General features: G+C 42.8%; 2 protein-coding genes across 3 annotated transcripts; one reads left to right on the top strand and one right to left on the bottom strand.

The window, feature by feature from the left end:
• Window positions 1-482: 482 nt before the first annotated feature.
• dlst (dihydrolipoamide S-succinyltransferase) lies at window positions 483-7721 on the top strand. Its single transcript, XM_030392024.1, has 15 exons — window positions 483-627; window positions 1602-1635; window positions 1746-1785; window positions 2066-2127; window positions 2226-2300; window positions 2471-2526; window positions 2860-2968; window positions 3070-3246; window positions 3400-3485; window positions 3626-3723; window positions 5188-5318; window positions 5708-5781; window positions 5883-5966; window positions 6066-6233; window positions 7028-7721. Exons 1-15 carry the CDS (start codon window positions 565-567, stop codon window positions 7160-7162), a joined length of 1392 nt encoding a protein of 463 aa, XP_030247884.1. The 5' UTR covers window positions 483-564; the 3' UTR covers window positions 7163-7721.
• A 583-nt stretch (window positions 7722-8304) lies between these two features.
• rps6kl1 (ribosomal protein S6 kinase-like 1) lies at window positions 8305-14424 on the bottom strand. 2 transcript variants are annotated; one of them, XM_030442982.1, is made up of 12 exons: window positions 14309-14424; window positions 13497-13601; window positions 13171-13344; window positions 12712-12836; window positions 12154-12246; window positions 12015-12062; window positions 11424-11556; window positions 9648-11039; window positions 9471-9560; window positions 9212-9294; window positions 8694-8789; window positions 8305-8590 (listed from the first exon to the last, which is right to left on the bottom strand). In XM_030442982.1, the coding sequence occupies exons 3-12, from the start codon at window positions 13304-13306 to the stop codon at window positions 8480-8482; spliced, it is 2307 nt and encodes a 768-aa protein (XP_030298842.1). In that variant the 5' UTR covers window positions 13307-13344; window positions 13497-13601; window positions 14309-14424; the 3' UTR covers window positions 8305-8479. The 2 variants fall into 2 exon arrangements, with proteins under 2 accessions (XP_030298842.1, XP_030298843.1); XM_030442983.1 differs by having other exon boundaries at window positions 8305-8581.
• Window positions 14425-14841: the final 417 nt, after the last annotated feature.

Raw genomic sequence — 14841 nt, 5'->3', positions numbered from 1 at the left:
CAACACAATGAGAGTTTTGATGAAAAATCAATAAAAATGTGCATATAATGACTAAGTGGATAAAGGCAAGTATTAGAACAAGTGGAACAGTCTGGTAAGTTTAGAAAATGACATTACTGTGAAACCAGGGAAACATTTGTGATTTATCCAATAATATCCAAAATCTAAGACTATATAAAGTCTCATATTATGATTACAATATAATATTTTATATTGCCAATCCATATTCTATTATATTCTATTCTATTGTAGCCTTTTAATTTTATTCTATTATTTTCTATTCATGTAAGGGTAGTGATAGCAGCACCGTATTTACACTTTCCCAGAATGATGGAGTTAACTCTATGGCACCTGCACTTTCCTAATAGATTACTTCCATGACTGTGTGTCTTAGTGGTCAGTGGATAGTACAGAGTGGGTCAGAGGGGACCACATCGAGGACTCCCCCCGGCCCCCCCTCCGCTCGGAGCACTTGGTTTATCCCACACCACTTCCTCGCTTCTTGCAGCTCGTCGGTGTGACAGAGTTTCCCTTCCGCTGGCAGGCTGCTGTCACACAGCCACCATGTTATCCCATTCCCGGTGTCTCACCAGGAATTTTGGCCGTTCTCTCTCTGCGATCCGTCAGGTAGGCAACAAGCGACTGAACTGTTGTCTACAGGACTCGTCGCTGTCTTTGGAGGTGCAGCTCCTGTCTGCTCAGCCATGATAGCGTTAGCGTTAGCATTAGCCGGCTGCTGTAGGCCACGGCAGGCCGTAACATTGCAAACCAAGGACAGTATGACACTTTCCCTCACAAGTCATTGCTGCAGGCTCTGGTAAAGTTAAATGCAGTGCCCTCTGTCATAGGTTGGTCTCGGGTTTTTGCATGAATGTTAAAGCTGTTTGACCTTAGCAGAAAGCATCTGGTCCATGTTCATGTACAGTTAAAGCAAACTTATCCAATAATGTTTATGTCGCTAGCAAGCACATGCTAGCCACATTAAGCTAACTGTAAAGGTAGGCTAGCAAGCCGGCTTTAGCTGTCACTCTGAGGTCATGTCGTGGTTGCTGTTCACTCAATACAAGTATTGAATAAACATGTTCTCACGCTTTAGAGTTTAACTTTGTGTAGCTGCACAAGAGTCTAGGTCAACAAAGTCAAATGTCAAGCATAGTCGGAGATAACCCCTTAATTATCAGCTTGTTAGTAAGATTAGCTGCAGATCATTAGAAGCTTTAATGCAGCTGTTAAATCAGCAGCTCACATTAAAACTATCTTCTATGCATTTGCTGGTTCAGGTCTCATGCAGCACCACACTAGCCACCTGTTTGACGGATCATTTTATTGATCATGTCAAAGGTCATCCTTTAGCGCGTCAGAAGTGACCTTTGACCGACAGCTCTGCCTTCTGTCCCTGTTGTTGACTCCACTGCCATTTATGTACAGTTACAACTGTTATTGACTGCCACTGTCAAACATCCATACTGAACTTAAATATTAACTTATGTGCAGACATTTCCACATGCGTTCAATGCTTGTGACATGTTTTTATTCAGCGCAGTCCTTGACACTTAAAATGTTGCAGATACTTTGTAATGATTGACTCTACCTTTCCACAGGGGAATAATGTGTTAGCTCGTCGGGCCTCAGGAGGTATGTGTGCTTTTCTGTTCAAGCGTGAAGTTATAAATCCCTATCTTTGTTTTGTGATAGTACCACAGTAAAAACGTATTAACACATTGCCCTTGTCTGTTTTCCTACAGCCCTCTCAGTCAACCACTCTATTACTTTCAACAACAATGTGTAAGTACAATCACTCATAAAAACACCAAACTTCAGTACAGTATTAACCCTGTTGACATGGACAGTCCTTAGCCGATCAGTTGTGTCATAACTTTGCCACCAATCCACTGTCAATAAGCTATGTTACAATCATCAGTATATCTGTCTGTTACTTCAAATGATGTAGTGAATATAGCGTTTGCAAAACCTGCATCATATTATTCTGCAATCTTGAATGGTAAAATAATTTTGGGGGGATATTTACTACTTGTCTGATTGTACTTTTTTCTGTTTTCTTCAGAAAATCTGATCCCCGGTCCAGTGTCTTCCAGATCCAGTACTTCAGGACGTCTGTAGCCTACAGTATGCCTTTCATTTTTACAGTTATCCAAATATGAAGCACAGCTTCTGATGTGTAGACTGAAGAAATTTATTTTCTTTCATTTGTCTTTGTTCTCCAGGAAATGAAGTCCTCACAGTCAAGACCCCTGCATTTGCAGAATCTGTCACAGAGGGGGACGTGAGGTGGGAGAAAGGTAACTTCACTTATTAATGAACGTGAACATATCACAGCAGGTTTAGAGCTTATTGTACAGAACTTGCTTATGTTAGTTGCTTCTTATACAGTCACCAGCCAAATCACAACCAAGCCCAACAAACAGAAGTAAATTTGTGCTCAGATGCTAAAGCATTTTTCTCCTTCCAGCTGTTGGAGACACTGTCTCAGAGGATGAGGTGGTGTGCGAAATTGAGACTGATAAGGTAAAACTATTCCCTATTGTTAATCACTGGTATTTGTTTGGCTTTGCCTAACAAAATAAAGCCTTCAGAGAAAAGAAATAGAATTGGGTCATTTTTACCACAGAAAATAGCATCACCCTTTTTGTAATGTTTATTTTTTTGGTGTGAATATTATTTTTTCAATAATTGTTTAGAAAACGGTAACAAAAATATTGAACTTGATAAGAGTTAATTTTAGATAAATGTATGCAGTCATTAGTCTGGCTCCAGCCAACTCACAACTTTTATGCCACTTGTTACATTTCTTTTTCATACTTTTGATTATTTAGACTTTGTTATTTTCTTTGCTATTAGACCTCAGTCCAAGTTCCCTCTCCTGCTGCTGGAGTGATCGAGGAGCTTTTGGTTCCTGATGGAGGGAAAGTCGAGGGAGGAACTCCGCTCTTTAAGCTTCGAAAAGGAGGTCTTTCATATTGTATTTTTATTGTTTAAAATGATAAATACAATTATCAAGATGGTGCTTTGAAGTAGTTTATTCCTAACTGTTCATCTCTCTGTCTTTAGCCGGTGCTCCCAAAGCTGCAGACACTCCAAAGGCTGAGGCCCCGGCCGCTGCAGCCCCCCCACCACCTTCTGCTGCACCTCCTCCACCTCCTCCTCCCACCTCAGCTGTGGGCCCCATTCCTACTACTATGCCCCCTGTGCCACCTGTGCCAGCACATGCTATGGACACCAAACCAGGTTAGTTGTAATGAGACAGACGGTCAGTGTCATATGAGAACTGTTTTGCTTGACATCTGTGCTCTTGACCTCGAGCTCCCATGATTAATCATTGTTCGGCTTTTACCAGTTCCGCTAAACTGATGGGAAACTGCTCTTTATGTCTTTTTATAGTTTCGGCCATCAAGCCCACTGCTGCCACAGCAGCACCAGCAGCCCCAGCAGAGGGTGGAGCTAAAGGTGCCAGGACAGAGAGCAGGGTAAAGTATAAAATCCCTAATCTTTAAATAATATTTTGTGGTTTTTATTGACTTTTATATTAGTTTAATAGTCATGTAGAGTAGTGTCAGAGATGGGGGCTGTTAACTGAGTCTAATAATTCTTTTTTTTTCTCATATAGGTTAAGATGAACCGCATGAGACTGAGAATTGCCCAGAGACTGAAGGAAGCCCAAAACACCTGCGCTATGTTGACTACGTTTAATGAGGTCGACATGAGGTAGGAAATTCTAGCTTAGCTGACCTACATTATTAAACCCTCGATGCTATTTTAGATGATAAATGTGAGAAATGTACTCTGCAGCTCACACTTCTAAAGAGAAGCCATTGAAGGGGAAAAGACAGACTTCATACAGTGTGGGAATCAAAATCTGTTCAAATATTTAGAAACATGTTTTGTGTGTATTTGTATTTAGTAGGGATACAGTATAGTTACTGAATGCCTGTTGTGTTAAAAGCCTAAACAACACTTGCACAAATGGTTATAGATTGGAATCTGCCCAATAGGAAAAGCTTTTTGAAACTCAATATCCTCTTAAACACTGGAATGTAAATATTTGGTCGTAATGCCATCTAAAACGAAGATAAGAATTGTTAAAACAGGTTTTATTAATTTACAAGGAAATGTTATTGTCTGCACTTGCCCCCTGTGCTGAAGAGGACACTTTGAGGATTTCTTTTCCCCGCAAATGTGTGGTGTCAGCTTTCGGCTATTCAGGGTTTTCTATGTATCCTAATTTGATTGACATTGACGGTCTGGAGGAAGACTTCCCAGGCTAGGGCTCATCTGGAGCCGAAGGAGCTAGTCAGAGCAGGAGGCTGGAGCATCTGTAGGGGCCCACAGAGACCTGCGCTCTGAGTGGAAGAGCTGCCTCAACCGATATGGGCTTTTATGACAGCCCAATAAGATTTACAGGCTCTAGAAAGTGAAGATTTTTATCGCTTCTTCTCTCCTTTCTCGGAGAGTCTGTGTCTTGGGAGGGGCTAATTATGTTAGTGTAGAAACCCTAGAGCTCCAACAGGGTTAGAGACAGGAAAACAAACAATTAAAATGAGAGATACAAGAGAAAAATGAGCAATGGGGAAACGATTAGCAGCCCAATTTCAATAGCTTTAATTCGCCATGATCTGTAACAGCATTCTTTTATAGCCGTAAAAAGGCGTAGTTTGTTTGTCCTTTAAAACTGTGTTAGATTTGTATCTTTCATAAAATGGTTACAATATCGAATCAACTTATTTTATCTAATTAATACATTTTTTTTTTTTAGTGATCATTTAAACATTTCTGGTCTGTTTATTGTACATAAAGCGACAAATCAGTAACCAACTTTAATACCTACCAAGTTCATTGAAAGGTATTTTTTTTATATTGTTTGAAAACAATTGTCACAAGCTGTAGTCAGCCCATTAAAAAGGGGATATTATTGGCCTGTTTCACTGATTGAGCCACAAGTATGACATCATGAACATAAAATGATTTTAATCTCAGATGACTATAACAAGCACCTCTCTGTTTTTCATATTTTGTATGAATGTATATTCCAAGTCCTGCTACTTGTTAGGCCACAGATTTCTTTTCTTTTTTTCATAACTCCCATCAAATCTAGTATCTCTTAAGTTTCAGTTCTGCTTGTTGCCTTCATGCGAAATTGTTAGTTGATGCCTTTTCTATATTTCCCTGCAGCAACATCTCAGAGATGAGGAAGTCTTACAAAGACGCCTTCCTGAAAAAGCATAACATCAAGTTGGGTTTCATGTCTGCATTTGTGAAGGCTGCTGCCTACGCTCTGGCTGACCAGCCTGCTGTCAATGCCGGTATGGTTCTAATTTTTTGAAGAGAAACTTCACTTTGTGGTCTCAGTTTGACTGTGCCTTTGCATGTGTGGTATCAAGTCACAGCAAGTATGTCTGCTGAAGAAAACGATTTAGGTTTCACAATATTTACTGCCAAACCTCAAAACCAACGCAGACTTATTTATTGCCTTTGGGCCACCCTGACCTATTTACACAGACCACAGTGAAGTAGGGTTGGTACGTCGTGCTCCCTTTAAAAAATAAAAAAATGGTTTGTTGGTTTCACCTTGATAATTACCTTGTAGAAAATGGCACAAATCGCACTACTCTTAGTAGTGTAGTGAAGATTTATAGTTATTGTATACTTAGTTTTTCTGTGTAAAATCTAAATGCTTTCTCTCTATTTTCAGTAATTGATGACACAACCAAAGAGATTGTGTACAGGGACTACGTCGACATCAGTGTGGCTGTGGCCACACCAAAGGTTAGAGAAGTGCATATTGTAATGCCAAGTCTAAGTGCTTTAAAGCCCACTTGTCTCTAATGTGCAGGGCAGAAAATTCAGTAATATGACTTCTCTCACAGGGTTTGGTGGTTCCTGTAATTCGAAGTGTGGAGGGAATGAATTTTGCTGATATTGAGAAGGCCATCAATTTGTTGGGAGAAAAGGTAATATTTCACTTTTATCATATATATGTTGTTCAAGGTTCTGCTCTTGCTGTTTCCTTATAATGTGATTGATAGTTTAATGTTGATGTGTGTCCGTAGGCCCGTAAGAATGAGCTGGCTGTTGAGGACATGGACGGCGGGACCTTTACCATCAGCAACGGTGGCGTGTTTGGGTCCATGTTTGGCACACCTATAATCAATCCACCACAGTCTGCTATCTTAGGCATGCATGGCATCTTTGACAGGCCTGTTGCAGTCGGTGGCAAGGTTTGTGTCCTCATCTTTAAACATTGTGTAATAACTAACTGATAGTTTGTTTTTGACAAAAATATTGGCGATTAGATCCAAAGTTCCCAAACTTTATCAAGTCAAGGAAGCTCATAATAGATTTTAGATTATTTGTTTTAAGGACTTTTTTTATTTTTAAGTTTGAAGATTTAAAAAAAATAAGTCTGGGATCACTGTGAATTAAAAATTACGTAAAACAGCAATCCCCTTTCCTCTCTTTGTCACTCAAACCTCCAAGAAAAATGTGATAAAATTCCAAATATTCTATTCTCTCTATTGCTGGGGACCCCTAAAGCCCATTCAAAGACCCCTGTTGGTCCCCAGACTCCGGTTTAAAAAACCAGTGGACTAAAATCACAACGTGCAGAAAGAAAATGAAAGTTAATAAAATAAAAGTTGGGCTTGGTTTATAAAATCTCGATCTTGCATCACCCCTCTGTTTGCCAGTTATTAAGTGTTCACTGGTCTGTCAGTAATGACTCACACCCAGTCAGCAGTTTTCTATAAGTTGTTTGACACTTGTTCTTTTTCTTGGTAACAATCCTGTGTCCTCTTAAAAAAAATGTTAATATTTTAGTTGAGCACATCACAGGGAGATTTACACTTCGCCTGTATTTTCCAAGCTGACAAGCATAAAACTCAATCATTGAAAACAAATGTAGCGTTAAAATACTGTGTACAGATGTCTGATATACTTATATGAAATCAAGTTAATATGTACCACCCTTTTTCAGTGCATTAGAATTTGGTCTGAGCAGTTTTCTCTTGTTCAGGTGGAGATCCGTCCCATGATGTACGTTGCACTGACGTACGACCATCGCCTGATCGATGGAAGAGAGGCCGTCACTTTCCTGCGCAAGATCAAGTCGGTTGTGGAGGACCCCAGGGTGCTGCTCCTTGACATGTGAACCTTTGTGAACTCCAGGCCCAACCAAACAAACCACCCTAAACAAACAGTGGCTGTACTCACCCGATGAACATTACCGTAACTGCAGTTGATGTATTTTGTTGTATCGGCTTACTAGGGGAAAAAAGGATTTTTTTTTGGGAAACAGTTGGGTTGTGTGATGGATGATTGTAAGGCTGGGAGTGGTGAAAGGTTTGGGGCTGTTGTGGAGAAATGTTAGGGTCTGGGGTTTCTGTGGTGCTGGTCTTTAGATCAAAACAGGATATTACTCATGTGGGCCATATGTCATTTTCTACATACAACATTTTCAACCTATTACGAGATGAATTGCAAATATAGATAAACTGAATAGTATCACTTTACTATTTTGGGTGAGAGAAGAACAATGAGCACATATTGGGCCAGAAACCAAGAAACACTATGTTCTAAAATGTAAAAAAAAAAAAAAACAACTCTGAATTTATGCCATCTGTTTCACAAAAAGCTCGATATGCTGTGTAAGAAAGACTATTTAAGAAAAAGAAAGTTTTAAAGAATAAAAGCTGCATTACTCGACTGTGGCTTTTGGTTGTGTGTTTTTTTTCCTTGTTCTTTTTTGTTTTGGTGCTTTCACATTGGCAGTCTAGGTCCCTAAATTTACAGTGGACCCAGCCTGAAAGGTATTTCATCCAAATATATCCAAATTTTTCTCAATTCTACGAATACCATTTAAAACACATTACTATCCTATGGAGTTCCACATTTGTGTTTAGTGCTACTCTTAAGAAGAAAAGTTGTCTTACTCAACAGGACTGAGCCTTATGACTCAGTTTTTATGACAACAGATTAAGGTGGGTTGTATTTAATGATGCTGTAGGTGTTGAAAATTTGAAATGATTGCAAGTGTGAAGATCATATCCCCTAACTTTACGTCTATAGTGATAAACTGTAAATGGTCTCAGACATCTTTGGAGCCATACATACAGCCTATCAATTATAGACAGACAGAGGCCTCAACAGTGCCAGAGATGGAGAAGAGGTAACAATTTATTGCCTAATATCCTTCTTTTTCTACAATATTTTATGGCAGTCTATCCAAACTTATATAATAGTATAATAATAAAATACATTTGTGTCATGTTTTGAAGAGACACTGCTCATCGGTTTTGTAATTTTTCAGTTTTATTGTGAGATTTTTTTTTTGGGAAGCACAAAATGCAAAGGGAAACCAGGATCCGGTGCTGCATCCATTCCGGCCACACGAGGATGCTCAGATCCAAGGTTCAGCTTCACTTCCCATGCAGCACAGAGAGATGAGGGGCGCAGCAGCTGCAACCTGCTAGCAGCTCAGAGCTTTCCAGGAGACGCTGCTGAAGAAGGGATGACACTTGATGTCACTCACTCCTCCACCTCCAGAGCCCAGGCGATAGCCGGCGTCGAACTGGAGCAACTGTGGAGAAGCATAATGGAGAGTGGATATACTGTAAGATGAAATGACATCCCCTTTTTTTTTTTTTTTTAAGGATTAGGGTGTTTCAAGCCTTAAACCTGACCTCAGTAAGCAGAGACGCAGCTGCGGTGCTCAGGTGGTCGGGGATGAGCAGCTGGGTGTGGGAGTGGATTCCTGCTGGATGGAGCTGCCACAGCGGCTGGAGGCGCAGTGAACAGAGTGAGAAATAGTGAACTAGTGACCAAGTTGTAGGCTAGAGCTGCAACGATTTATCAATTCATTGCTTAGTTCTCAACTATTAAATTCACTGGCAACTATTTCATAAAACTGATACGTTTGAGTCATTATTCAAGCAAAAAAGTCAGTATTCTGATTCAGCTTCTTTACTGTGAATGTTTTCAGGATTCTTTGCTCCTCTATGACAGTAAAGTGAATATCTATGTGCATATTGGCCTTTTGGAAACACACTGGTTGACATTATACACCATCTCAATAAACCAAACAACTGATGAATAAATCAATAATCAATAGATTGATCAACAACTAAGTAAATTGTTAGTTGCAGGTTTTTTGCAGATTTTACTCTGTGAGACTAATCGTGCCTGCTGTGCCTCGGCTTACCATTCCAGTTAGGAGTTCAAACAGCAAGGCCCCAAGACTCCACCAATCACACGCCTCTGTTACCCTGGACACACCTCCAATTTCTACAAAACATACAATGAGGTGAGTGAAGTTGCAATCATACACAATATTTATTCCCATACAATGTGCAGTCCTTGGTCTGATATTCAGAATAAGGTGGACCAGCTGAATGTGGCCACTAGATGGCAGGTCACACCCAGGAACATCTGGTTCCAGCCAACAGCAAACACATCTTTACCTGGAGCGCAGTACATCTGCTCCATGGCTCTGGAGCAAATCTCTGACTGAACCTCGCTCCACTGGCCGAAAAATGTCAAACACACCTTTCCTGTGAAAACATCAAAACATCCGATCAAGAAACAGAAGTACTGCGGTTTTCCCCATGCCGTCTTTCACAGGTATTTGACTCACTCACCGTTGCTGGTGAGCAGAACGTTTCTAGGATTGAGGTCTCGACACACGATGCCCTGCTGATGCAGACTCTCCAGGGCCAGCAGGATCTGAGCCCCCCATACACGCACCTCTGCCTCGGGAAGCCCCCAGCAGGTCTGCATGGCCTTATCTGTCGGGGAGGACTTGACAGGGAACCGAGGCAGGTGGCACCAGCCTTCCACCTCTATGATCTGGTCTTCCCCCTGCCCCACAGATTCTTCTGATTTAACGATAGCATCCGTGTCCTCTCTCTTCCTGTGAGGTGGGGCTCCAGAGGAGAACCAGCTAGCAAATGATTTTGCGGGCGCCACCTTCTCTTTAGGACTCAGTTCGCAGGCCTCCTCTACGCCGTCTCTTGCCAGGGCGACCCCTGAAAATGTCCCCTGTTTTGCTGCGATGCTGTGACAGAGGGAAGCAGAGGGAGGCCAGGAGGTTTCTGAGTTTGTCCTTGTGTCAGTGTGGTCAGAAAATACTGCTCTGTCTGTGCTCCTGATGACTACCATCCCATTTCTTTCCTCAGTGTCGGGACTGCTTTTGTCCTGCTTTGAGTCTGTCACCGTGTCTGCAGCAGGGGTGCCGCTCGAAACAGATCCTTGCTGAGAGCAACTGGTATCCCATGATGCCCTGCCACGGATCTGGGTTTGGCAATGGAGAGGAAGATGCAAAATGGCAGGGGACGAACTCAAACCATTATTTTCACTGTTCGGTGATCCTGCTTTTAGAAATGAGGTCTGACTTGTATGAGGTTCCGTTTGTCCGAGCGAAAGACTGTCAGTCACTGCATAGGGGTTTATTTTCTCACAGTTTTGTGCTCGATCGGCAGCTTTCCAAGCCTCTTGGAACTCTGAGCTGCACTCCGTCAGTCCCAATCCGGCTTTCTTTGTATGGATCTCCGACATGACATTGAGAGCCAGATTGACACGGGCACAGGAGAGAGGAAGAGCAGGCTGTTCCTGAGTTTCGCTGGAGTGCAAACACAAACTGGGAGCTGGTGGGTGGATGCGGGTGTTGAGCTGTGTTCTTGTCGAGCCAGAATGCAGAGTTAGCCGATCGAGCTTGGTATAAAATGACACGGCGGAGCGTGTGTTCTGGAGACAGCCCGTCTCCTCGATGTAGGAGTGAGTCCCGCAGTTCTCCAGACGCTGCTGAGTCTCGTCCCACGAGGTGGGGAAGTCCGTATCCGGGCTCTCATCGGTTAACTTCTGTGGAGTCACGCCTGTGCTCCCTCGGCTGTTGTGCTGGTAGTCCGTGCTGATGGTGGGTGAGGTGTAGCTGGTCTTCAGCTTAATGTTGTGCTGGCCAGAAGTGAGGCATTCTGGGTGTTCCTTGGCCTTCTCGTTTCTTAGCTTGTGCAGCTTGGAGAACAGCCTCCCACCTGAGACGATAGGGGAGGAAGCACCAGTGTCACTCGATTTAATTAATTGCAAAAAGCGCCCAAGTAAACATTTGTTAGTAAATTGTACTTGTAATTCTGATACCTATGACTAATTAAAAGCATATACGTTTATCCAAGTTCGCCTTATTGTTTATGGCCCAAAATTCCTTGTTTCAGTAATTAACACAAAAAATAGCCCAAAAAAAACGTATCTACTTAAAAAACTATGCAGATATGAATGTAATTGAACTATCAGCAAGCTAATGTAAAGTGTACTTGAGCTACAGGTTAAAAAAAATAACCAAGCATTCAAAGTTTAGAGGAAAATGGCCACTGTGTGTTAATGTGGTCAGTTGAGAAACAGAGCAGCTGTTGACAGCTCACCTTTGACATGCTCGAGATGCAGATACACGGCATCCTCGCTGACGTAATATCTTAGTAGCTTAACCATGTACGGCACCCCCTGAGGAATGATAGTTGGCCGGTCCCTGCTCTCCCAGCTCGACTTAACCAGACTCTGCAGGAACACATAACGGCTGATCTTAGTCGGGTTAGGGTTAGAGAAATGGACACCTTATTGTGTAAAATGTACTAAATCCGTCACGGTTAAAATAAACACCAGCTACTGCTGTGGCTGCTCCAGCAGAGATCAGTGGCTGTCTGTTACATTCTCCCTCTGGCTACTGAAATTTGAGGTGCACTGTCTTGCTGCGGCTAAAAGGGAAGGAGCTTTCAGGCGGATCAATGCTGGATGATACTCAGGGAGACAGGATGAGCTCCCATCGACTGGCCTGCCACACAATCCAGGGACTAGCTGGCTGCCAGATGGCAACCCCCAAATCATTTCTGCTATCAGTGGATAGTTGTTGCTGTCTTTAATTTCAATGTATTATAATAAATAGAAATTCCCAATATTTTTTTTTTTTTACTCTGGACTGCACCTCACTATCATGTCAAAGAAAACTGAATACTCACCTTAACAACAAATGTCTCCTTATTGACCATACTTTGGACAATCAGGACCTTTGGAATGAAAAAATAATATATAACATCTTCAGGCTTCCATAGCAAAGCAGATACAACAAACACGCTGGTACTGAAACCCGCGGCTTACCTTATCAGTCACTCCAACAACCTTACACATCTCCAGGTCCTCCACAGGCGAACTCAAGTGTCTGATCGGACGGAATCTCAGACTGCTGTAACCCTGGTGGGGAAAGCCACGGACAGGATGTCAGCGACGGCGACAATTGCAGCATGTGGCAAGCAAAAAAATGCATTTGTCCCTATTATCTGAGCTGAATGAGGCTTAGTGTGAGACAGACAGGCAGTACATTTTTCATCTGCACAGCCCGGTCCCCAGAATAAAACGTTGGCATTGTATGTTTCTGGCAAACCGTGTATACGTTAAATTTGCACGTTTCACATCACTTCACATCACATCAACATTTCTACAGAACATATATTCATGTTCAGATTACAGATATATATATATGAGCTGGCTTTCACGTCCGAAGGACAAGCGAGATGTTTCAATTTTTTTTTTAAATGAGACATCAGGACATTTTCCAGCCAAAAATTGGTATCTTCGTGGTTGCAGAACCAGATAAGCCTATAGAGAAACCATGGGGTTGCTGTCATCATTAACTATAGCAAATGCTGATTGTCTTACCCCTAAATGAGAGCTTCCCTTCCCGAGGTTATCCTGCAGATGTGTTATGAAGATCTCTTCAGCTCTCTTAAGATACTGCGTTGTCTTCCTCTTCACCGCCTCCCGACGTTCCTTGTTTGGGTCCACTATAAAAACAGTTATAGACACCAATAAAATGAGAAATATACTGCAGCTGTGAACAGAATAACTCTCACAGACAAAACTCTGTCCTGACTGGACCTGGGTCGTTATCTAGTGTAAGAATTGGTCACACACAGAGATATCTTTTGACACCGGGGGAAGAATGACTTGCCAGGAAAGGGATCTGTCTTTAACCCTTTGGTTTGTGGCTTCCTGTTTTTATTCTGGTCCTCATGTTCCTATCACATGTCTTGCTCACACACGCCTTTTGAAATTCCCCATTCGGTGGGTCCCAGGGCCACAAATACTTGTGCAAAAAGACCTTAAATGTCAACTTACGCTGAACACCATTCAGGAGCAGGTCCACCCCGTTCTTATAGTAACTGAAAGCTGCCTCATAGTCCTCGTTGACCTCGCTGTCCAGGGCCATGCGGATCTGCTTGGCCGCCTCCACCAGGTAATCTCTCTTCGCCATCGCTGCCTTGTTTGGGACCCGTCAAGGACCAGATGGGCCTGAGCACAGCGAAACACGTTAGATTTTTTTTTTTAAACTGTGGATTCAGCTGCACACAGCAGATAGTCGAGGTGTGAACGAGCTTCATGAAATTAGAAACAGAAACTGAATCTGAGTCATAACTGCAGCTCTTGGGCTTTTAAAGACTTACCTTTGCTCCCTGGCGTCTTCAATAGCAGGACACATCTCTGTATGTTGACACTGAGCTCGGTGCATGTCTGCCCCCGGTGACTCCACAGCTCGGGAGCATGATCATCTGAGCGAGCAGGATAAACAAAGAGTTAAACTCATGACCAGGACAGGAAGTGAGTACAAGCTACTGCCTACTATTTCTGATGAATGGAAAGAAGGAGAGTTGCAAAAAATGACAGGGAGGATGACTCAGAGCACTGAGGCACATTGACGTGTGTCTCTGGTAAATTAAGAAGCCAGTAATCCCTACAGGGTGGTGGAGAGCTGAAGATGACACCCACATCTTACTGTTTTCTCCTTTAAAAATAAAAAAGCACCTGTGTGTGCTACACTGGAAAACACACACACTTCTTCAAATCACATGCAATGGATTATTTCCCAGGAGCAAACACACCTTTTTTTGCTGACAAGTACTTTTAAAATCCCAAATATCATGCAATTCATCTATGTCACGTGACACACATGTATTTACCAGCCACACGGTGAATGCTAATGTCTACTGGGGAAACCACTGATGTCAGATCTCGTTTGTTTTCGGCCAAAGACAAGAAGCACAAACATCACACCCCATCATCCCTGCTACAGTCATGGAGGCGACATCCTCTGAGGAGTGTTATGAAACAACACAAAGCCATCCTCAGTCTCCTCCACCTCCATCCTCCATCACCTCCTCAGCATGCACTCATACATCTGATGAGCTGGTGATCATGCTAAATACATGGACGTGAAGCGTATAAAACAGGCGGTACGTGGCTCAAATACACAGTTTACCTGATGTGAGGCGAGCATGCCCTGGACCCTCCACCCCAGCAGCAGCATCATCAGCAGCAGCAGCAGCAGCAGCGCTCCGTGTCTCCAGCAGCCTCAACACTCATCCCAGCGGGAGAAAGGGGGAGGAGGAGGAGAGAGCTCATGCGAGGCTTCCGATTGGCCGAGCATGATGTCACTCCAGGGTACCATTTCACGCGAGGCTCTCACTCCCCCGCCCCCCCCTCTTATCCTTAAAGGGACAGTACTGTTTTTGTGTGCACTGAAGGCCATTTTCAACCCTGACTTCTTCTTCCAAAATGGATTGATAGGTTTTTAAATTGTTTTTTGGGGGTCGAATCCCACGTCAACTACGCTCAATTTACAAAAAATATTATGAATTATAGTAAACCTTTGATGTGACACCATCCACTGTGAACAGAGGATCACCCTGCACAGAATCCATAATCTGCTGGCTCTTGGTGCTCAGTACCAGATGGAGCCAGGCTCCAACCGGAGCACAGAGGAGAGTCGTCGTCCCCAAGGGAGGGCCGGCT

The sequence above is a fragment of the Sparus aurata genome, chromosome 16, assembly GCF_900880675.1.
Source record: "Sparus aurata chromosome 16, fSpaAur1.1, whole genome shotgun sequence".
Lineage (NCBI taxonomy): Eukaryota > Metazoa > Chordata > Actinopteri > Spariformes > Sparidae > Sparus > Sparus aurata.
Note: the sequence above shows the minus strand (reverse complement) of the source record. Positions and strands in the feature narration are given on the sequence as shown.